General features: G+C 47.0%; 1 protein-coding gene across 1 annotated transcript in view; it reads left to right on the top strand.

Annotated features, from left to right (window-relative positions):
- Nucleotides 1-24,226, top strand: part of RHEB (Ras homolog, mTORC1 binding) — a 43,561-nt gene that overhangs the window by 5,139 nt on the left and 14,196 nt on the right. The window contains exons 2-3 of the mRNA XM_080818824.1: nt 17,568-17,639; nt 23,620-23,687. Coding sequence (XP_080674950.1) covers nt 17,568-17,639; nt 23,620-23,687 — 140 coding nt within the window. The remainder of the gene's footprint in view (nt 1-17,567; nt 17,640-23,619; nt 23,688-24,226) is intronic.

Genomic DNA, 24,226 nt, shown 5'->3' with positions numbered 1-24,226 from the left:
GTCTAGATTGTCAGCTTCTGCCAAACACACACACATACACACACACACGCACACAGACAAACCCACTAGGATTTTGACAGGATGTTTTATAGTTTTGTAATTATCTTGAAATGTCTGATTTTGAAACCAGATGAATTCTCATATCTGCTTCTAAATGCATTCCACTGCAACATGTTATTGTAATGCAGTATGTGAGAGAACTCCAGCCTCGCACAGATACCTAATAGGAAAAGAGAGTAGTATTTTTTCTTTTTTTTAAGATTTTATTTATTAGAGGGGCGCCTGGGTGGCTCAGTGGGTTAAGCGTCTGCCTTCAGCTCAGGTCGTAATCCCAGGGTCCTGGGATCGAGTCCCACAGCAGGGAGCCTGCTTCCCCCCCCACCCCCCGCCTCTCTGCCTACTTGTGATCTCTCTATCTCTGTGTCAAATAAATAAATGAATAAAATCCTTTTTTCTTTTTTTTTTTTAAGATTTTATTTATTAGAGAGAGCTCACGAGCAAGGGGAGGGCCAAAGGGAGGGGGAGAAGCAGACTTTCCACTGAGTGCGGACCCTGATGAGGGGCTCAATCCTGTCACCCCGAGATCACCACCCAAGGGAAGTCAGGTGCTTACCTGACTGAGCTACACAGGCTCCCCAGGAGTATTTTAACACCTTTTTCAGATAATTGTTTATATTCTTTGCTGCTCACCAGAACTCCGTAGGTGTTGGTAGTAGTGTCCCCGCCATAGGTGGTCGGTTGCAGTAGCTGCCAGAAATCGTGTGGAAGAATTTTCTGTTGTTACGCTGAATTCCATCACTTATTTTGCACTTCGAATGGATCCTCTACCCATGACTTTGATTTTGTAAGGTCATATCTTGGTTATTTCAAAAAGAATGGTTTACTGTTATGCAAATCCTTCCACATTTTGATACATTTCAACATACAAACTTTTTTTTTTTTTTTAAGATTTTACTTATTTGAAAGAAAGAGAGAGTGTGTGTGTGTGTGAGCCAAGGGAGAGGCAGTGGGAGAGAGAGAGACTCTCAAGCAGACACCCCACGAGCAGAGCCTGACCTGAGCAGGGGCTCAGTACCACCACCCCAAGATCGTGATCTGAGCCGGAACCAGGAGTCAGATGCTTCACCAGCTGAATCACCCAGGTGCCCCAACATACAAACTTTTTAATCACATTTTTTAATATCACCATCCATCTCCTTAGGGAAAAAAATGTAAATATTGGGAAGCTTTAAGCTCACCATGAGTGATGCAAATTCTCCAAAATTCGAATTTCCTCCTGAGGGTTTGAGTGGGATCATCGGCAAAGTGCTGCCAGTTCAACTTGAAGTGACAGTCTCCTTTCTTTCATTTCAAGAAGACGCCTGCTGAATGCAAACTATTTGAAATAATGATCGTTTGTTGGCTACTTTTGCAAGTAAAAATGATGGTCTGTGATAAAAGTGGCTGTTTTCAGATCACTTCATAAACATGGCACACGTGCTTTGCTTCGAGACGACTGTCACGCTCCAGTATGCGGCAGCGCCCTATGTGTGCATCCCATTTGGTCACACGGTATTGAAAAGGCGTGCTTACGGGTCAAGATAAAATAAATCATTTTTACTGCCTCCTCAAGGACACTGTTAAGTGAAGATAGTTCGGTGTTTCACGGCAGGTGCACGGGCGTGGAGAGAACAGTGCTTTCCCACCACCGTGCGCAGTCACAGTCTGGATTTGTGCGGAGGGCCCTTGCACCGTCGGTGCAAACATGGACATGGTGGCAAAGCCAAGTAATATATTGGTATGGCGGTGGAAATAGTTTTGACCTCATGAGCCCCCCGGAAAGGGCTCAAGGGACCCCCAGAGTGTCTCTGGCTACACTCGGGGACTCACTGAACCACGGGACGCAGAACCTGGCTACACCGCTCTCTGTGCTTGTGCAGAATTGAGTCAAGAGTGGCTGCATCGCGGATGCTGCCCAAGGGGTGTGGTCACCACAGGCTTAGGTGACCCTTCCAGAAGAAGCCCTTTCACCTGGTAGGAGAGAGGGATGGTGAGGCAGGAAAGAACGTGCATGCTTGGGAACTGAAGGAGGCGGGGGGCAGGCTAGCAGAGAACGTGGGGGGACCAGGAAATGAAGTTGGAGGCGGTCAGGGGCCGCGCGTGAGGCAGGGCCTTGCAGGAAGTTCAAGAGGCCATTCAGAGCAGTAAGTGCGTTACTAGAGTATGGGGAGACTTGGGGTACCTAAAGCCAGTGGACGTGGCCTTCGATTGTGGTGCAGTTTGGGGAGAGTGTCATTTTTTGATCTGGTAATGACGAGGCTCCCAGAGATTAATAAAAACTTGCCACGGATGGCAGCATATCAGGACCTATCTGCGAGGAACGCGGTTTTCCCATACAAGCACGAGAATTGGGGTGCGGGGTGGGGACCTGAGTACCAACAAGATTATCACAAAATCAGAAACGGCCGTCTCTACCTGTGATGATGAAGTCAGTAATATCCAACACTTTTCTTACTTGAGGGTCTAAAATAAGGCATTAACAACTTCAGTATTCCCCATGGGTGGATTGTACTTAGTTATTGGAGTAAGTCAGAACTGAACTTGGACATGATTGTGCAGGTTAAACCATTTTCAGATCTTGAGTGATCACCCTTGGGAGAACCTTTATTTTTAGTTCTAGAACTATTTATCATGAAGTACCAAAGTAATAAACCTGGAGGCTTATTATTAACTCGTGAGGGCCTTCATCATTAATTACTTGCTTGATTTAGAAATATAATTTAATATCAAACACAGAGGTCCTGGAATACTGTTTTAGTATTTCAATTTTTTTTTTAAGATTTTATTTATTTATTGACAGAGATCACAAATAGGCAGAGAGGCAGGCAGAGAGGGGGAAGCAGGCTCCCTGCTGAGCAGGAAGCCATCCGGATGTGGGGTTCGATCCCAGGACCCTGAGATCATGACCTGAGCTGAAGGCAGAGGCTTAACCCACTGAGCCATCCAGGCACCCCAGTTTTTCAATATTCTTAAGTGTATATTGGGCCTCTGATTTAAAAAAAGAGTTCCACATAGGACATTGGAATTTGAAGACTAAATTGAGATTAATTTAGAGCAGAAGAACTAGAAGCAGAAGTCTGGCGCTTTGAGGGCAAGGGAAGGCAGGGCAGTTTGAAGACCCTAATAGAACTCCCGCATGGCCTCTTTTGGTCGGTGTCCCTCTTCCCTCCCTGTCCCCCCTCCCTCATTTCTCTTTTTGTTGTGCTTACTCGCTTGCAGAAAAAGACTCCTCAGGGACTTTTGAAACGGAAATTGGTGTTTTAACAAGATATGTGATCCTGCTTCTCTGCAAGATCAAAAGTTGATTGTTAACTCTGCGGCATCAGGGTAAATAATTTGTGCACGCGGAGATGAAATACCAGCTCTTACAGTTAATATAGTTTGATGAAACGAAAATGCTTTTATAGGACTTGTATTAGATATAAATGCATCCAGCTGACATTTTGCTGGTTTTCAAATCTAAATCACATTCAGAATTTATTTTAAAGAGAATATTTTTAAATATAGGTTCTTTTTTTTTTTTCTTTTTTTTTCAAGATTTTACTGATCTAGGGTGCCTGGGTGGCTCAGTTGGTCAAGCAATTGCCTTTGGCTCAGATCATGATCCTGGAGTCCCAGGATCGAGTCCCATATGGGGCTCCCTGCTCAGCGGGAAGTGTGCTTCTCCCTCTGACCTCTCCCCTCTTGGGCACGCACGCATGCTTGCACTTTCTCCCTCTAATAAATAAATAAAATTTTAAAAAAATATATTTTACTGATATATGGGGGGGCAGTTCAAGCAAGAGTTTAAGAGCAGAAGGAGGGAGAAGCAGACTCCCCGCTGAGCGGGGGGCCGGATGTGGGACTTGGTCCCAGGATTCTGGGATCATGACCTGAGCAGACGGCAGCTCCTTAACCACCTGAGCCACCCAGGCACCCTGGTTCTTTTTATTCTTGTTCATGACTTGTATAGGTGCCTGAGTAAAAAAACGTTAAGTGGCAAAATTCAACGATGGCGGCTAACCTCGAGGGGAGGAAGGCTCAAGATGACCTTGGCACATTGGACTCACCAAGGTCAAATGTGACTCTGTGGCTGGAGGGCAAGTGGGGAAACACTGGCATGTCTGGTCCCCATGCTAGACAGGAGTTATACGTGGTAGGGTGACTCTCTGACCAGGCTTGTGTGGCCTTGAGTATCCCGGTGGGGGTGCGGGGGCGGGGGACGCGGGACTCTGGAGACCTGAGTGCTCTGCGAACGAAGTTTGGGCTGGAATGTTACTGAGACGGCTACAGGAGGAAAGGACAACCTGAAATGTCAAGTCGTGAGGCGCCTGAGTGCTGTGGTCGGTTGAGTGGCCAAGTCTTGGTTTCAGCTCAGGTCATGATCCCGGGGTCCTGGGTTCGAGCCCCACATCCGGCTCTGCGCTCATCGTGGAGTCTGCTTCAGGATTCTCTCTCTCTCTCTCTCTTACTCTCCCCCATCCTCAGCCCCCATCCCAGCTCATGTACACATACTCTCTCAAATAAATAAATCTTTAAAAGAAGGAAAGAAAGAAATCTAAAGTCTTATGTTTGTGTTTCAGAAAAGGTCCCCTGAATGCCCACAGGTTGAAGACCCGGGTCCATTTTCCAGCATGTTAGTTACCCAGCATGTTAGTTACCCAGCACCCCTTCAGACCCGCAGGTAGCGTGGTCTCTTCAGTGCTGGGTGTCACGTGTTGGGGAGCAGTGCCAGCTTAGAGGAGTGCTTCTTGGAGGTCGCAAGCTTTCCCTGAAATCACAGGCGTGTTTTCTGGGGAAGGAGTTGGTCTCTGTCAGCTATCCAAAGGACCCCAGTCCCCCGAAAGATTGAGTTGCTAGAATGACGGGTTGAAGGGGACACTATGGATTCGGTGACATGTTACTTAGATAGGTGTTCATTAGTTGTTCAAATCAGTCCCTACCGTGTGCCAGACACTGTGTACTTCGCCACAGAGGCAAAGACAGTCCTGCTCCCTGCCCTCAGGGAGCTTCACCTAGGGAGGGAGGCCCAGGAGACAGTACTGCTACTAATAATGGTTTTTAAAGCATTAGTGGTATAGGGCGCCCTTAAATGCTGTGAGGTGCGTACTATTAGGATGGTGAAGATGATGAGGAAATTGAGCGACAAAAAGGTTAAATGCATTTGCCCAAGGTCAAACATGAAGTAGCTGAGCCAGGATCTGAATTTCAGCCCTAGTCCAGAACCAGCACTGTCTTTGGGCCGCTACCCAGATGATTGGGATAAATGCTTCGAGAGAAATCCTCGAGGGCAGGACTCCTGTAACCATGCGCAGGGGTGGAGAAAGGTCCCTAAAGAACTGTCATGAGAGCTGGAGTTAGCCAGGCAGAGGTGCGGGGTGAGTCGGGTAGGGGAGGAAGGGCAGAGCCTTACGGTCCAAAGGAGCGGCGTACACCAAGGATGAGTGGATTTTGGCTCAGTGTGGCTGGACCTGGGAACGGTGAACGAGGCGGAGAGAAGTAGGATGTGACTGGGCAGGGAGGGGTTATCCGTGTGCCCACTGCCTACCAAGAACAGCCTGGAGGGGCTTATTGTGCAAGTTTTAGACTTATCCCTGGAAACAGAAGAAAGTCACTGACAGGTTTTAAGCAACAGATCAGATGATCATCTACGCCGGGATGGACAAACATTTTCTGTACGGAAGTTGTGGATTATGTATTATATACTGTACTGTTGCGGTAAAGTGATCTAGAGAAAAGAAAACGTCACTGGGAAGAGCACAAGGAAGAGGAAATACACGTATAGTGCTATAGTGTCATTTATCGGAAAACCTGCATATCCGTGGACCTGCGCAGTTCGCACCCGTGTTGTCCTGGAGTCCGTCCGCTGCCGCCGCCTCTCATAGCAAGCAAGCGCTGTAGACAGTACATCAGTGAGTGTGGCCGTGTGCCGTGCAACCGTATTTACAGACACTGACTGACATTGGAGTTTCATCCAATTTTTACATCATGAAATATTACTGATTTTTTTTTTCAGCCAGTTAAAAATGTAAAAACCACTTGTAGCTCCTGGGCTATAGTTTGCTGATCCTCCTGGTGTGTGTCCTCAAGAAGACCCCTCCCTCTGGCTGCTCTTGGGGGTGGGTGGGGCTGTCAGGGAACGGAAGTGCTCGTACTGAAGTTCACGGGCCAAGGTGTCAGGGACAGGTGCAGTAAGGGCAGGACGATGAGGCGGAGCTGAGAAGTGACAAGGGGGGAATCGCCAAGAGGAGGTGTTACAGAGAACCTCCAGGCGGTTCGCACGAGGCCTTGAGTGAACAGCTGTGCCCTTGGCTAAAGGGAGGAGGTGTACACCGGGATTTGGGGGTGGACCACATTCATTTGTGTACCTGCTAGATCTACCTACTCACCTTGCTTTCTGGCTGTAGAGGCCCTAGCAGGGACCCACACGGTTCCCATGGTCCTAGAGCTAGGTGGCTGTGCCTGCATTTGGGCCTCCTGTGTGCTGCTCCTGGGTGGTCATGTCACCTGCGGCTGTGCCCAGACACACCTTCCTGCTGCGGTATTGTCTCCCTGCTGGAAACAGGAGGTTGCAAGACCCATTGGACCCTGCGCACCCACGCTGCTTGCTCCGCCAGGCAGGGGTGCTGAGGACTTGTGTCTGTCTCCAAGGACCCGTTCCTTGCTTTGGGGAGATGGGGAGTCGGGTTTCATCTATAGACTACTTCTTTTCTGTTTTTCTGGGTTTTGTTTTTTTTTAAGGAGGCTTCACACCCATTGTGGAGCCCGAGGCAGGGCTTGAACTCATGATCCTGAGGTCAAGACCTGAGCCTAGATCAAGAGTCAGACTCTTAACTAAGCCACCCAGGTGCCTCTAGACTTTTTCATTGTACGTAACTGCTACCTAAATATGTGAAGTGTGTTTTTATGAAAGAAATTGTTTTCTTAATCCAACCATGTTTCTGGATGACTGTTATCCTAAAAAATTGGACTACACACAAAATGGACATAGCTTCCATTTCTTAAACTGTGGAAGTCTTTTTGGTAGGCAACTAAGTCTATACAAGTAGGATGTTCCCTGTACCCTTAAACCATGGCGTAGAGCGGCATTGTCCATCAGAAACACAACTTAAGCCATCTATTGGAATTAAAAATTTTCCAGTAACCACATAAAGCAATAAGAAGGAATAGTTGAAATAATGTAAGTATATGTTTAATTTAGCCCAGTACATCCAAAATATTATTTCAGTGTATATTGAATATTTTTTATATTATCCCTTTTTTTATGCAAAGCTTCGAAATCTTACATATGTTTTACATTATGTATGATACGTCTCAGGACCAGCCACGTTTCAAGTGTCTATTGCCCACTGGCTCCCCACCATGGGACAGCACGGGATAGAGAGGAGTGAATTGGTGGTCATAAATTGGTCATTGTAGAGTCTTAAAGAACTTTTGAAGACATATTTTTATAAGTAACCATTTGTGCTGATGACTATCTCATTTCACTTTTCTAATTTCTTATTACTCATTTTGATGAGTCTTAAACTATATGCTCTTTAATATATTAAAGATTGTGGGGGCGCCTGGGTGGCTCAGTGGTTTAAAGCCTCTGCCTTCGGCTCAGGTCATGATCCCAGGGTCCTGGGATCGAGCCCCGCATTGGGCTCTCTGCTCAGCAGGGAGCCTGCTTCCCCCCCATCTCTGCCTGCCTCTCTGCCTACTTGTGATCTCTGTCAAATAAAATCTTTAAAAATATATATATATATATTAAAGATTGTGTCATAATTTGAGAATTTATCTCATTTGCTTCTCCCTAGCCCTTTTCCTCCCTGGACCCCGGGCTTCTCTCCACTTTTGGCCACGTGTGTAGCAAAATTCTTCATTGTTGCCGAACACTGAATTTCCTGCAGTTTATCACGTCTGTCCCTGCCTTCCTGCTCGGCTGTATCTTTGAATCATCCCAGGGAAATGGATCTCATCTATTTTAAAACTCTTCAGGGAGATAGTTTCATAGCTTTTCTTGGCAGAATTTTGTTTTTCTTTTAGTTTAATAACCCTGACAGTTAATAAAATTCTTCCATTTATGTAACTCAAATCTTTATGTTTTATTATAAACTTACCTCTTGTATTCTCCGTGGCGTACATTTGGTAGCATCATGCTTGGCAGTAGTGGGCACCCAGGAAGTATTTGAATGAGGAATAACTATGAACCAGTTTTGCTCGGTCATTCTGTCTTATGTTTGTTGTAATAATAATTGCACCTTCATTTTTTTCTCACCTAGCATCTATTTTTAAAAATCAGGAAGGGGGTGTGAGAAAGAATGAGATGATGTCAGCCCTGGTTAACTCATAGGAACAGATGAGATAATTCATAGGAAAATGTACAAACTCTTAAAATGGTATCTGGCTCATAGGTCCTGGTGAACAATTGAATTTTGGATTCTCTGCATCACGTGCCTTCGTCTGACTCTGGTGGAGATGTTGTAGGGATGGGTTCATGTGTTAGTATCATGGCCAACACAGAACACACGAGGATTCTTCATGCGCTGCCTTCTTAAATTAGAATGGTGAGGTCAGTGTATTTTTTGCAGAAGGCTTCCTTGGTGACCCTGATGCATATGCCTGTCACCTCACCCCCTCAGTAAAGCAACAGCCTGCCATTGACAGGACCACTCGTCTTCCCTGCAGTGGGTTCGGCTCTTGAGTAAGCATGTAATTGGCATTGCATTTCGTGTAGAGAACGCATTGGTGAACCCTTCATGCAGTTCATTGTTGTTCTAGCCTCTTCCACGACGACGATCTGTTCAGGTTGCCGTCCCTTTATAACCGCACCTTCTGCTGTTTGCGGACTGGGTTGCTCTGTTGATGTCCCTCCTCTTGGTCGTTCCCAGAGAAAGACCTTCCTGGAATTCACGCCGTGTCCCTGTGACACTCTTGAGCCCGCAGAATGCCGCAGAGATGACGGTGGGCCGGTGCCAGGCTTTACTCCTTCCGAAATCAGCAGCTTCTGCTTTTGTGTTCTCTGGAGCTACAAGGAACACGTGGGCGTGCTAGGCGAGGAGGACGTGCGGGTGCTGGAAGACCCAGCCAGCCCAGCCGAGGCCCGCCACCCCCCACTGCCACCAGGGAGTGACTGGCTGCCAGACCAGCAGAGGGCCCAGCTGAGCCCAGCCTCAGTTGTAGAATTCGAGAACGGAGGACGTGGCTGTCGGTGTTAGCCGCTGCGTTTTGGGGTGGTTTGTTACGCAGCAGCGGATGACGGAGCAGTTGGTAGTTCGCTGCTGGGGAGTGGGATATTTTCATACTTTAAGTAATCTCTACACCCCGCTTGGGGTTCGAACTCACAGTCCTGAGATCAAGAGTCGTACGTACGCTTCACCAACCGAGCCAGCCAGGCGCCCCTGTCACGTTATTTTGAGGCTTGGGCTGAAGTAGTTGTTAGTATCTTTCATTTTCTTAAGATTACAGATTAATTTATTAGCTGTAATTATTGAATGCCTTTGTCTCCCAAGCTGATTATTTTAGTCTTAAGAGCAGTTAATAGTATTACCACAAATAGGGACATTTAGCAAGAACTTTCGACGTACCAGCTTTTCCACGCGTATTTTTCATTGAAACCTCACAGCAATCTGTAAGGTAGGGACTGGTATTACCTCCAGTTTATAAACAAGGAAACAGACTCAGGAAAACTGCCTGCGGTGACATGGCTAATCACCATCCTGTTCCGCTTAGTGAAAAATAGTAAATGTCTTCCTCTTTTTTATACTTTTCTAAATCAACTTTTATTGATGTATAATGTACATATAATGAAGTATGCATTTCAAGTGTAAAGTTAATGAGTTTTGATAGATTTATTCACCTGTGCAACCATTACTCCAAAATACAAAATATTTCTATCACCCCAGAACATTCCCTCGTAGCCCACCCCCACTCCCAGGCAAGCATCGATCTGCTTCCTGTTACCCTGGATTGGCTCTTCTTGTTGTACAGTTTCATAGAGATGGAATCATACAGTGAATACTCTGTTTGGCTGCTTTCAAAAAACGTGATAGTTTTTAGATTGATCCAGTTGTCACACGCCTAAGTGGCTTCTTTTTAATCGCTGAGTAGTAGTCCCTCGTATGGCTGTGCCATGGTCTGTGTCTCCTGTCGCCTGTGGATCATTTCCACTATTAAACTACTAAGAGCAAAGCTGTGAGAACCATTTTTTTTTAAGATTTTGTTTATTTATTGGACAGAGAGACACAGCGAGAGAGGGAACACAAGCAGGGGCAGAGGGAGAGGGAGAAGCAGACTCCCCGCTGAGCAAGGAGCCCAACACGGGGCTTGATCCCAGGACCCCGGGATCATGACCTGAGCCAAAGGCAGACGCCTAATGACTGAGCCACCCAGGTGCCCTGTGAGAACCATTTCTTACGTCTTTGTGGACATGCAGTCATTTGTCTTTGGTAAATACCTCGGACTGGTGTCGCACAGGCCGCGTATATGTAAGTGTGTAATTTTGTTGGAAACTGCCAAATTGTTTCCCAATATATCTGTACCATTTTACACTCCTACCAGCAACAAATGAAAGTTCCAGCCTCCCTGATGCTCCGTATCCTCGAACGCTTTAACCTCAGCCATGCTAATGCTATGATGGTGGTTTTGTTTGAATTGTCCAGTGACTAGGGAGGGGAGCAACTTTTCCTTCACCTGTTGGTAATTCGTAGAGCTTTGTGAGGTGTCTCTTCGAGTCTTCTTGCCTCTTTTATTGGGTTCCTTTTGAGTTGTTTTGAATAACAGACACAAAGATGCTCAGTGGTTGCGGGGGGCTGGGGAGCGCCCAGGGGAATGGAGGTGACGGCTGACAGGTATGGGATTCCTTTTTGGAGTGATGAAAATGTTTCAAAATCGGTTGTGATGAGGTCGACACAGCCCTGTCAATACACTAAAAACTTAATTGTGCTCTTTAAATGGTTACATTATATAGTATCTGGATTCCTTCATCATAAAGTTGTTTAAAATCGAAAAGCAAAACAAGTGTCTTCATCTCCTGGGGTGGCAGCGAAGAGCCCCGCAGACGGCAGGTTGTGACCGACCTTTATCATTTGGGCTCAGAAGCATGAAGTCAAGGTGTGGGCAGGGCCCTGCCCCCTCGGAAGGTGCGCAGGGGGGACTGTTCCAGGCCTCTCTCCTCGGCTTGGATGTATTTAAATGTTTCAGAGGCGCCATTCATCAACCGCACGGAATGGAGTAAAGCAGTAGAAACCACGAGTGTGTTCACAGCTATTTCAGGAGGAGGATTTAGAGGAGAACTGGGGGGAAATGGGATCCAGAACACTAGGGGCCAGAAGAGCATTTGCGGGAATAAGAGGTGGGCACAGCAGGTGACCTCTGAGGTTAGGCACCGCCTTGGAAACACAGCTGCGTCCCAGTGCCTGGCTCTTAAATATTCTTTAAATACTTAGGACGTGAGCTGCTGGAAGGAACTGGAGGCTGTGGGGACATCCTGGAGGCTGGAAAAGAAAAGTGACCTAGGGTGATCAGTTAAATTTGAATCTGTTTCCTGGGGACAGCACTTCTTAAGTTTTAGGGTGCAGCGGAACGGGGCCGGGGCGGGGGTAGAGCTTGTTAATAGTCCCAGGGGGGTTGGTTGGGGCCCGAGGATTTGCATTTGAAATAAGTCCCCCTGGGCTGCTGCTGGTGGAACCACATTTTCACACCTGCAGGAGGAAAGGGGGCTCCGGAGAGGCTTCCTAAAGCCTTGGGACAGTAGCCCGGGGGTGGGGGGGGGGGGAGTTGGAAAGGCCAGAGATTGAGAATAGCTGTTAACCGACAGGACGGCAGGGTTTGTCTGTGGCAGAGCTCAACAGGCTCACCAAAGGCAAATGATTAGATTGAGATCAGTGGGTTTTTTCAAGGAGCCCAGAGAAAGGAAATTGAAGGATAGACAAGATAGTAGTGAACAGTGATTTATCTCGGGGCTTAAAGTGATGGGCAAGGAAGTGAAAGTGGTGGAGATTGGAGATTCAGGGTATGATCGTTCAGAGTAGTGTGTTTCTGACCTTTGTGACTGCTGCCTTATAACTTGATTATTCGCAGTTCGTTCTGGTGTTCTCTCTTTAAGAACAGTGTTGATGATGGGGACGTCTGGGCGGCTCAGTGAAGCCTCTGCCTTCGGCTCAGGTCATGATCTCTGGGCCCTGGGATCAAGCCCCACATCGGGTTCTCTGCTCAGCAGGGAGTCTGCTTCTCCCTCTGTGTGCGTGCTTCCCCCCCCCAAAAAAAAAATCTTTATTTAAAAAAATAAAAACAGTGCTGATCATGGCTCAGTATATTAATTTCATGACCTGGTGGGTTACAGCCCCCAGTTTGAAAATGTTGCTTCCAGAGATGTCCTGGACAGGAGTCAGAAAGTAAGGGTGCTGGGAGAATGTGCGGTCCTGCTTGGGATTGGTACAAGGGGGAGTCGTTTGGGAGGGGCGACCAGCCCGTGTTTCATGGTATGCGCACGAGGTGGCGTGGAGGGAATTATCGGTGGCAATACCGGTGACGCTTTGAAGCTAAACCATTATCTTATATATGTGGACAGCAGGGTCCCGTAAGGTGATGTGGAGAATTTGAGGTGAAAAGGAAAGCAGTTCTCGGAATGGATTGTGTCCCAGATACATCACACTGTTCCCCGTGGACCCTTGCGCCAAATGATTTGACAGACTAGTTGGTAGATTGAAACCTACTCCTCCCCATTATGTCCCAGTGAACAAGGAACATGTCAGCTCTTCCATAGAGTGCTGGTTGGGGAGGGGAGATGGAGGTAATACATGAAAGTAGTGTGGGTTTTTAGGAGAATAATCACGATGGGGCACCTGGGTGGCTCAGTGGGTTCAGCCCACATGACCTTCGGCTCGGGTCATGATCTCAGGGTCCTGGGATCGAGTCCCGAATCAGGCTCTCTGCTCAGCAGGGAGCCTGCTTCCCTCTCTCTGTCTGCTGCTCTGCCTGCTTGTGATCTCTTCTGTCAAATAAATAGGTAAAATCTTCAAAGAAAATAATCATGACAACTAGTTTAGAATTAATCTGAAAGCTCTTAAAATGTTTTCTATACAGTGCCTGTTTTGCAGCAGTCACAAGTGTGAGCAGTTCGGTCAACAACCTTGCAGGTGTGTCTTGCGAAGTGAAAATACCAGGTGAACAAACTTACTGGCCATATTATCCTTGGCAAGAAACACGTAAATGCTGTGTTTACCTGGTAGACGTTTAGAAGAAACTTACTAAAAATGATCTGTAGGATTTTTTAAAAGTTAAGGTGGTTTTTAGCCCGGCGGAAGAATATTTGGAAGGTAGTTGTGGGCTGCTGGGATATATTTTTTTCACACCTTTTTAGTACTGTTATCATCCTAAAAGGAGTGATCCGTGCCTCTCTCTGCAGTGATAACACACATCTGGGTAAGTGCTGCCTTTCGGTTTGTTTCAGATCACTCCTGTGTTGTCTTCAGCTTCTCTCCGGAGAGTTGATCTGGGATCTGAAGTTCCCCTCAGGCTGTACTAATTTATGAGCCTACTGAGAGAGAGGATGAAACGCCTTCAGGAAATAACTGGTCTTCCAGAATCTGAATTTGATGAACACAAGGGCCACAGTAAACGTGTGAGATTGTAAGGGGGGAGGAGCTTGTTAAATGTGATCAAGTAAAGAGCATCATTGGTACCCTCGTCATCGGTACACTTGTCATCAGTACACTAACAGTGGCCCTCCTAGCTGCAGGCGAACTGCACAAAAGCTTGACCTAAGAGCCAAGCTGCTGCTTTAGAGGACAGTGGTGTCCCCAAAAGCCAGAAATTGCTGGAACCAGGACTGGGAACGTGAGGAACAGTGGGATTTGTTGACTAAGAGTAATATGAAAATTTCAACACTAGTTGTTTAATAATTCTACTTTTTAATGGAAACAGCCCAATACCCCGCTGTGTCATGTCAGCAAATGTAGTCTTCCTGTCCCTTCTTAATTTAAATAAGTAATGATCTCCCCTCAGGGGAGGGAACCCGGGAGGAGAGACCCAGGGGAGGCCCAGGCTTCTCCGCAGTCCTGCTTCCGCTAATGGATGGTCCCCTTCTCCTAGGACCAAGCTGATTGAGAAAGCCAGTTTGCTCCCTAAAGACGAGGCTTTTAAATTCAGGCGTCCCAGTTACGCGTGAAGACGAGAGTTCACTGTCACCCTGCTTCGTGATTTGGGTGGGGCCACACTGTCTGCTTGTGCCGGAAGGATTCTTGGTGTTTTTCAAGTCACATGTTAACTGAGCCTGTCAGAAAATCTCTGCCCTTCAGGGTGCAAACAAGGAACTCTTTGATATGTACCAATAATTGTATTTTTAAAACTTCGTCCAGTTGTTTATCTAAAACTCCATTGTTGCGCTTAACCTCATGTGATCTTATTTAGTGTAGCTTTCTTCAGTTTCCTGTGACAGTGGGAGAGATTCTGTCCCCATCCCTTGAGTCTGCAACAAGGCCCGTCCTTGACAGCTGTGTGTCCTGTCCTCCTCTTGGGCTTACCGGGTAGACCATACTTAACCCCTTTCTTTCACTATTTTTAATCCAGTTCTACTTTGGAAAAGGTGTCAAAATCGTTTTAATCCCTTGTAACTCTCGCCCATTTATCTTGAGAAAAAATTACCTTCTGCTTTCTTCCTTCCCTCTGCCCATTTACAAGCCCGCAGACCCCGGTAGGCCACAGAAGGGCATCCGAAGTGCACCAGCCCGCCGGGGAGTACTCTTCACAAGCCCCAAAGAAGTCTCTTTTCTCTTTTGTCTCATTTCTTTTGCTTCAAGGCGTAGCATTCAACGTAAATTAAGAGTTTTCTTATTCTTTTGAATTTTTCAGTTTTGCTAACGACTTAATAGAAGTTTTTCCCTTGCTATTTCCTTGCATAAAATGCTTGTGCTGTATTTGAAGCCAGATGCTGTGTACGAGCTAGCCTAGATAACATGCTGTCTTTGCAACACGGTCCTTTCGCAGAGGGGCAGAGTGTGAGCCCCTGGACGACCCCTGCCTCCTGTAGGGCACGGGCGGGACAATGAAAGGCAACCAAACAAATAGGACAGAACCGTTTCTTTATTCCTGTTGAACAGTGTTTCCTGGGCACGTGTGTGTATAGAATTGAGAGCTTGTGTAGTATCTGGAACGTATGAGCATGCCCTGAGGGCATGTGAGTTTTCATTTCATTCATTTGTTCTGGAAAGAGAGTGTCTGCAGTGCCTCGGCCATCATACTGGTCTCAGTGGGCCAGTGAGTTGGAGAGAATGTGGGATACCGTCAGGCACTAAAAGGAAACAAAGCAGGATGGCTGGGACAGATGCCCGGGAGGGGGGCGCGCCGCCGCACAGCCCTCGGGTGGTCTTAGCAGAGGCGTCTTTGAAGAAGGGACATCTGATCCCAGACCAGAATAATGACAAAGTGGGTCTTATGTGCGGAGCCGGCTGGGGCAAAGGGACAGGGGCTTGTGAGTGGAGCCCGGGAGGGTCTGGGCGGAGGAGTGGTGGCCGCAGAGAGGTTGGGGCCGTGGGCAGAGCAGGGCCCAGGCAGGGAGGGCCTGGTGTTGTGGGCCTGGTTAGGAGTTGGGGATTTATTCTAATCGCACTGAGGATTTTAAGCGGGGAGGTGACGAGTAATTGTCAGAAGCTCTCAGAGGCTGCTTTGTAGAGAATGAGTTCAGGTTTTAATAACTCCAGAAATACTTTGAACTGTGTGTTTCACTGCTCATGAGGAGTAAAACGGGCCTGCCAACTTAGGGGTTTTCTAGTTGTCTCCCCACAGCTCCCACTCTTAAACTGGTTTATTAATTCATTAATTTCTAAGTGTGTGGGGCCTGCCTTCGTTGTGAAAACATGCCACCTGCCAGCTACCCTCTCGCGGACTGGAGAAAGGCAGCCACAGCCTAAACCCCAGGGCAGAAGGTTCCTGGTACAAACCTCACTCCCTGAAGATCTTTTGGGGTGGTGGTGGTGGTGTTTTTAAAGATTTTATTTATTTGACAGAGAGACACAGAGAGAGGGAACACAAGCAGGAGGAGAGGGAGAAGGAGAAACAGGCTTCCCACTGAGTAAGGAGCCTGATGCGGGGCTCGATCCCAGGACCCCGGGATCATGACCTGAGCCGAAGGCAGACACTTAATGACTGAGCCACCCAGGCGCCCCTATCCTGAAGATCTTGGGAGCTGGAAGTTCAGCGAGACGCAGCAAGCATATGGAGCCTGTGTTTAAAATTCACTGTGCTCGGGGCACCTGGGTGGCTCAGTGGGTTAAAACCTCTGCCTTCAGCTCAGGTCATGATCCCAGGGTCCTGGGATCCAGCCCCACATCGGGCTCTCTGCTCAGCAGGGAGCCTGCTTCCCCCTCTCTCTCTGCCTGCTGCTCTGCCTACTTGTGAGCTCTGTCTGTCAAATAAATAAAATCTTAAAAAAAAAAAAAAATTCACTGTGTTCTGAGGGGCCTCCTGGCCGGCTCAGTCAGAAGAGCAAGCAACTCTTGATCTCGGGGAGTAGATTCAAGCCCCACTCTGGTGTAGAAATTACGTTTTACAGATAAAATGTTGAGGCAGTTAAGCATCAGCTCAGGTCATGATCTCAAAGCCATGAGATCGAGCCCCGTGTCGGGGTCCACGCTCAGCTGGGAGTCTGCTTGACATTCTCTCTCCCTCCGCCTCTGCCCTTCCCCTCCACCCCCACCCCATGCTCGCTCACGCATGCGCGCACTCTCGCTCGCTCTCTCAGATAAATAAATCTTTTAAAAACATAACACCTTTGAAAAATGTGCTCTGAGAATGCATAAGAAAAGAAAGGGACCGGGGTGAGATATGGGAGGGACCACTTAACGTCATTTCTGGGACTGTTCCTGCGCTGTCTATATGGTGTGCCCTAGTCCCTACCGTCCTTGAGTAGAAAGTTCAGGTAACAGAGAGGTGAGAACTTAGGGCTCCAGCTCTTGGTTTCTTAGCACACGGGCTCAATGATGAGCAGTGATTTTGTGAAGTCCAGAACATTTCTTAATTATCTTCTTTGTGCCAGACATCACGAGGCCTTTGATACTGAATTTTGAGACAGGATCTCTGCCTTCAAGGAGTTTTTTAAATGAAGACTTCTGTTCCATATTCTCAGGTTCCCCCCCTTTAAAAGCTGTACCTGGATAGCCATATATGAAAGAGCCCAAAGAAATCCCATTTTACTGTTTTCTGTATTAGAATTGATAACCACATTTCAGGGATGCCAGAGCAAATTAGCTTCACTTAGCCTTCATTTCAGAGTGTGTTTCCTTTTAACAGAATATACGATGTGCTTGTTGGTCAGTAATATTTGTCAGTGGGACAAAAGCGTTTAATTCATAGTAGCTTAATTTCTTAAATTCCTCTCGTATAAAGCAAATTCATGAAATTTATTTCCTTTTTGAAATTGCCCAGAAGTTAATTAAAGGAGTGTGTCCCGATCCCAGTACTCTCCGTCTCCTCATCTTGGGGGGAGGGGGGGTTGGTAAAATAGTAGCATTAAATTTTTTGTTCCGTTCTTATGCCAATACATACTGAGCTTTTACTCTCTCTTACAGGGAAGTCCTCATTGACGATTCAGTTTGTTGAAGGCCAATTTGTTGACTCCTACGACCCAACCATAGAAAACAGTAAGTATTGTTTTGAAGGGTTTATAAACTGAGAAGCCCGCATTCTTCACACAAACAGCCATTGTGTGTTCCTGGAGGCTTCGACGCGGCAGGGCTTACTGGGGTAAACCTTACAGATCTCCAGCTGGGGTCCAAAAAATCCTCCAAAAGTTTGATCCACTTCACACTAAATGGGTTTTTATTCACTGTCCGGATCCCGCCATCTAGAAATTGTTTTTCAGCTCCGTAGGAATCCAGTCCTACAGTGAACCTCGTATCCCAGACTCCTGCTTAAGGAATACAAGAATAGAGAGCACAATCTTTCTTTTTCCCCTCCTTCTCAACAGCAGCTCTTTTTAAGGATTCCAAGCTTGAAAAGAAAGGATGAAAACACTCCAGATCCTTTGTACCTTACTCTTACGGAATCGTGAGCCCTTCCCCCACCCCCGCACCCCTAACCCCTTCTAGTCCTGACGACTTGAAAGAAGGCTGGGGAGCAGTGAGCTCTTCTGGGATGGAGAGAGCAGTTGCAGCGTGAAACAGAGATGGCTCTGAAGTCTGTTGGCATTTCAGGCCCTGTGCAGAAGAAAAGCACCAGAGAACAGGACCAGCCACAGCCTTTACCTTGTCCACCTCCAATCCGTGGTTCTGGAATCTTGCCGAAGGATCCTAGGACCGTGAGAGTCTTGATTCTAGGATCATTAAGCTTGTCATCCAAGGACCTGGTTTGTTGGAAGCTGGTCTTATTTCAGGTGATCATAAAACCCTAAGTGTAGACCCAAGATCCAGTCATCTCAGATTCTTGATGCCTGGACTTAACCCAGGATTTGTTACCAGGAACATGACACATTTGAACATGGGATTCTTCAAAACCTGATGCACATATTAGACACGAAGCCAGCTCAACAGTCAGTTTCATAAACTTCAACAACTAGATTTGTGGACCTCACCTGCCCAGAACTTGCAAGCAAAAGAGGCTCACAACAGGGTGTTGAGCAACTACGGCCTGTAGGCCAGAAAAACACACTGCCTTCCTGCGCAGCGCACGCGCAAAGAATGGTTCTTATTTTTTTTAATAATTAAAAAGGTCAAAAGAAGAATATCTGTGACCTGTGAAAGTTACATGAAGTTCACATTCCTGCGCCCGTAAGTAAAGCCTTATTGGAACACAGCCGCGAGTTCATTCACTGTGTCTGTGGCTGCTTCCGCTCCGCCACAGCAGAGTTGTTGAATACTTGCGACACAGGCTTTTTGGCCCTTTACGGGAAGCGTCTGCCCTCCTCTGACTTGAGAATTGCAGCCTCCTCCCATGTCCCGGTGCGCCGGTGGCGAGGAAGGAAGCGCATCGGCTGCTGACCCGACTCTGGGGAGACCGGGGTTTGAAAGTGAGCTCTGTCGGTATCTGGAAAGGAGGAGTCCCAGCGCCATACAATCCTGTGTTGAATAGCCGGGGACCGTCACCTGGAGAAGAGTACGTGTGCCGGCAGGAGGAGCGGGCTGAGCACTGCGTAAACAAGTTTGGTTACCTCCGTTGGAATAGAACACAAGAAAATTGCAGTCATGGCCTTAAGCTTTGCTGTATGTAACTATTTGGAATTGCATCCCCTAAAAGGGGTAAAAGCTCATTTGGTCCTTTGATTCATACAATAATTGAATACAGCTCTCTTGGTAAGCCCTGCTCACACACGTGGTTGTTGTAATTGTGTGTTCTTGTGCTACTTCGGGTCGAGGTGGAGGGAGAGTCATGGTGTTGTGTAGAGATTTCCTTTGTATGTGACTAATCGGTCCAGTGAGCATCCGGCTTTCTTAACTTTGATATTGTCTTAAAAATCGAATGAGGTGACCCTACTTGGAAGGCTGTCAACATCATCTTTTTGTTTTTTTTTTAATTTTATCTATTTAACAGAGATCACAAGTAGGCAGAGAGGCAGATAGAGGGTGGGGGAAGCAGGCTCCCTGCTGAGCAGAGAGCCCGATGCGGGGCTCGATCCCAGGACCCTGAGATCATGACCTGAGCCAAAGGCAGAAGCTTAACCCACTGAGCCACCCAGGCGCCCCTGTCAACATCATCTTTAATTGTGTTCTTAACTAATGTTTTCTATGCAATACTTGGTGTTCGGTAATAAAGACTTTTTCATCTCAAAAATGGATTTAAAATATTTATTAAATTCTTTAGGCAGGAGCAAAAATGAATATCAGAGTGTATGAATCGATTAAAAGTTCATGAAGCATATGCAGGCCCATTTCTGTTTACCGTGCTTCTGACCATTTAACCCAGGCAGAAACCCTTCCTCTGCTCTCTCCTCCGCTGTTGGGTCAAAAACACTGTTCAGCGATTACAGGGAATGAGAAATAGAACGGTTCTCGTAAGCCTGTTGCTAACAAATGACTGGATGGTTTTAAGGTTTTAAAAAGCTCCACGCACTGTAAATCTGGAAATAATCTGGTCATTATTTTACACTTAACTTATAACCTAGAATAAATGGTTCATAGCGGACATGGAGAGGTGACACAGCTCTGAACGCATCACCACGAAAGCAAAACTTCTGGGACTGTGTCATCTTTGAGAATGGGATACAGGAGAATAACATCCGTAAAACCACGAATTTTCTAGTTCGGGGAAATTTTTATACCAAAAATACAGCGTACGCCAGTGCAGTATTATGTGTCATTAATCTGACAACTCAGTACAAACCAAATTGCTGTGGTGAAATCTAGTAGCAGTAGTTTATAAATTAAGGACAAATAGCAATTTACAGCTTCTGCCATCTCAAAGGTGGTGCTGTTGATACACTAATAAGCCTTCTTGGAAAATTGGAAAATTCTAATTAGGAGCTTTGCGGCATTATCAAGCATTGCATGGTGGGTGGGCTTCTCGGTAGAATATGAATTAGGAGTCCTCGATACACTTTAGTGACACAAATCTCACTTTATGAATTCCAGATTTTAGAAATCTATTACCTTGCTTATTTTTAGCAGGCTTTACCAGTAAGTAGCTATTAGGCTGCTTAGGGCAATTTCAGGATTTTCGGTTGGAAATTGGATTAATTTCTCTAGTGATTGAAAAAGGGAGGAGGAGGGTGAGAGTGTTCGAGGAAAATGAGGCGAGGAAAAAGCCGGCTTTCCGCTGCTGCGAGAGGTTGGACTTGGAGCGCACAGAAGAATTGGTTCCTGGTTTGTGGAACTGACAGATCTCTTATTACACGTCCCTTTTTTTCTATAGTAATAAGAAGAGGCAGTTTTCCGTGACAGATGGAAGGACCTCGATTTCATTTTACTGCTGTGCGTTGGAGGATTTACATCCTTTTTATGGGCAAGAATATACTAAAACATTGATTAACAATTTTGTGTCTTGTGTCTTATGTACAATTACATGCCCTCCCTGTTTTACGCTGTGCTCATGGCCGGTACTTCTCACATCTCCTTGGCTGAATCTTCATCTTCCGGACCTGGCAGCGCAGGGCGCCCGCGGACTCTGACGTCAGGCTCGGGCTTTCTCTGCGCTTGGTCATCAGCGATCTGCCCGGCTCTCCTAGCCTCCCTCTGCCCCGAACTCTTCTTTATTTAGCTGCCCTCGCTTCCTCTTCGGTTCAGGCGTCTTCGTTCCCGTCCTCCCTCATCCCCAGTGCTCCTCCCACAGGCTTTCCTGACTTGGTAAATGCCAATTCAGGCATCTCCTTGCTCAGGCCAAAAACCTTGGAGCCGTCCTGCCTCTCCCATTTTCACACCCTACTTCCAGCCAGTCATAGATCCTTCTAGGCTCTACCTTTGACTACACCCAGAATTCCACCCTGGCTCTCCTCTCCTCTCCGCCAATCCAGACCACCATGGTCGTCTCCAGATCCCGAGTCTATACGGGCACTGTATTACGGGCTCCCGCCAGTGGCCTCTGCGCCCTCTTGCCCATTTCTATCATCCACAGCAGGGCTAGAGCGATCGCTTTAAAATAGAAATCAGACCGGTTTGCTCCCCTCCTCAAAACCCTCACTTTCCCATACAGTGAGAATAAAACTCCTGAAGCCCTTACCATGTCCTGTAAGGTCTTCTGCCTCCTCCCCAACCCGGTTACCTGCCCACCGCTCTGTCAGCCTCTGCTGCGCCCACCTCCCAGCTCTTCCTCGCCGCACGTGGTCACTCGCTGTTCGACCTCCATCTGGGTGCTCCTCTCCCAGAGAGGATGCCTGACGGCGTCTGGGTCCACCGTCTGTCCCCGGGGCTGGAAGCTCACTGAGGTCAGTCGCAGCATTTCGAGAACACCCCAAGCCGTGCTCCCAGGGGTGATAGGTACTCAAGAAATAGCTCTTGCGTGAATGAATGATGTTTTCATAGCAATTACGTCCTACTTCGTAACCACAGTTACTTAGTTCTAATGCTCACTGCGGTTGCTTCCCTAATCTTCGCCAAGACTAAAATGCACATTTTAGGCTTACCTCACTGAAGTGTCAGGGGCAGGTTTTTGCACGGGAATATCGTGACTGCCCCCTGGCGGACAGTGATGGAAAGCGCAGCCGATCCATCTGAAGTTCAGGGAGGCCGCAGTGTGGGGGAAAAAAGTACAACAGAGGGACGCCTGGGTGGCTCAGTTGGTTAAGCAGCTGCCTTCGGCTCAGGTCATGATCCCAGCGTCCTGGGATCGAGTCCCACATCGGGCTCCTTGCTTGGCAGGGAGCCTGCTTCTCCCTCTGCCTCTGCCTATGCTCGCTCACTCTCTCTCCCACTCTCTCTCTAACAAATAAATAAATTAAAAAATAAAAAAAAGTACAACAGATTTTTTTCTTAGAATTGACGAAAACAGAATATATTGGGTACTCCCTGTCTTGATATACTTGGATTCGATTTTCATCTGTTTAATTATTCCTAAAGTCGTCGTCCCCATCAAGGGCACAAGAATGAGAAAAAGTGTGGCAACCCACTTGGGTGGCCTGGTGTGTGGTTTTTGCTCACCTGCTTCCCGCACCCCTGCTTGCAGTAGGAGGTGACGATGCCATCATGAGCTTCCTGTTCTCTCCCTGTGCAACTCAGCGTTCAGATAAGATCTCCCCTCCATCCCCCTCATCACTTCGGGTTTTCTCTCGTAATATTTCTGTGTCTGTTTCTGCTTTTCCCTTTTGGCTGTGGGAGACTGTGGGCAGCAGTAGGGCCGCTCCCAGCTGTGCAAGGGGTAGATTCTGCTGCCCAATTCTGGTCAAGTCGAGTGGGCAGCCAGAGATTGGAGGACTCACGTGTCTGAGACAAATGGCTGGGACCAGCGATGCAAAAGACATCCGTTCCCGTTCGTTGTCAGGGTTCCAGATGGTTACGCTTTATAATATTCTGTTACTATTAATAGTTCTTTCCTCTTTTGTCTACATTTGTTTGAAGTCTGTCTCCTCAGAATTCTGAATTGACTTTTCCGGAAGTTATTTAAGTCTGGTTTTTTCCCCCCCCTTGGTAAGGAAAAGAAGTCGTCAGAAAATTGCTTCGATCCTTAAGCTAAGTGGGAATGATGGCTTCGCACAGAACTGTTCCATCGCTGTTCTATCTGGCAATAGAATTGTCGATTGTTATAATGTACTGAAAGTTCTTAACACTGCAGTTAATATTAGCTCTTTGTGCTCTGACACCAGACTTCCTATAAATTAATGAAAAGTTTTGTGCTTGGGGTTCATTGTGGACCTCAGACTTGATGTCCTGTGTTCCACTTTTTCACAAGAGGAAGGCATAGCCACAGATCAAACACTCGGATGACTTTTATAGGAGATGAGTTGTCGCCTAATTGCAGTTCCTTCAAAAAAAGTTGAAAGCGTACTGAACCTTGATTTTCATCAGTCAGCCAGTATGCTTAGTTAAATAATGGAGGTGGGGAGGAATCTGTAAACTCAGGCTGATCTGTTCGATTTTGTTTTACGGGATCTCTTCGTGAACTTATCAGGGACTCTGCATAGTTGGTCGTCAGTGTTCAAGCTTTAGGTGATGTAAAGTCAACTTAAACTAATATTTCATTGCTTTTTTCCCCCTGTAGCTTTCACAAAATTGATCACAGTCAATGGACAAGAATATCATCTTCAACTTGTTGACACAGCTGGGCAGGTAAGTCTCTCCAGTGTCTCAGAGTCTCCTGGCCATCCTTCTGTCTGGCAGTCCTTGCCCTGCCGTCAGGGCTTCAACACAGCAGCAATGTCAAGGAAACCCCTGGTGGCGTATGTTTGACTGAACCTTTACAGGCTCTCTCCTAAGACGTTTATGGTGGTTTTTCCAAATTATTCACTTCCTCTTCTACTTTAGAATTGTGTGAAATACACTCATAGCATTGGGAAGGTCTGCATTTACCGTAGGATAGTGTATTTCCATTTTCTAAACTTGCATTCTGTATCAGAATCCTATTAGTGCTTTTTCTTCCTTTCTAATACGTATTCTACATCAAAACAAAAATAAGTTTAGGGGTGCCTGGGTGGCTCATGGGTTAACCATCTGCCTTTGGCTCAGGTCATGATCCCAGTGGGATCGAGCCCCGCATCGGGCTCCCTGCTCAGCAGGAAGCCTGCTTCTCCCTCTCCCTCTGCTGCTCCCCCTGCTTCGGCTCCCATACTTGTGTGCTCTCCCTCTTTCTCTCTCTCTCTCTCTCACTA

Source organism: Martes martes (genome assembly GCF_963455335.1).
Source record: "Martes martes genome assembly, chromosome: 11".
In the NCBI taxonomy this organism is placed as follows: Eukaryota; Metazoa; Chordata; class Mammalia; order Carnivora; family Mustelidae; genus Martes; species Martes martes.
Note: the sequence above shows the minus strand (reverse complement) of the source record. Positions and strands in the feature narration are given on the sequence as shown.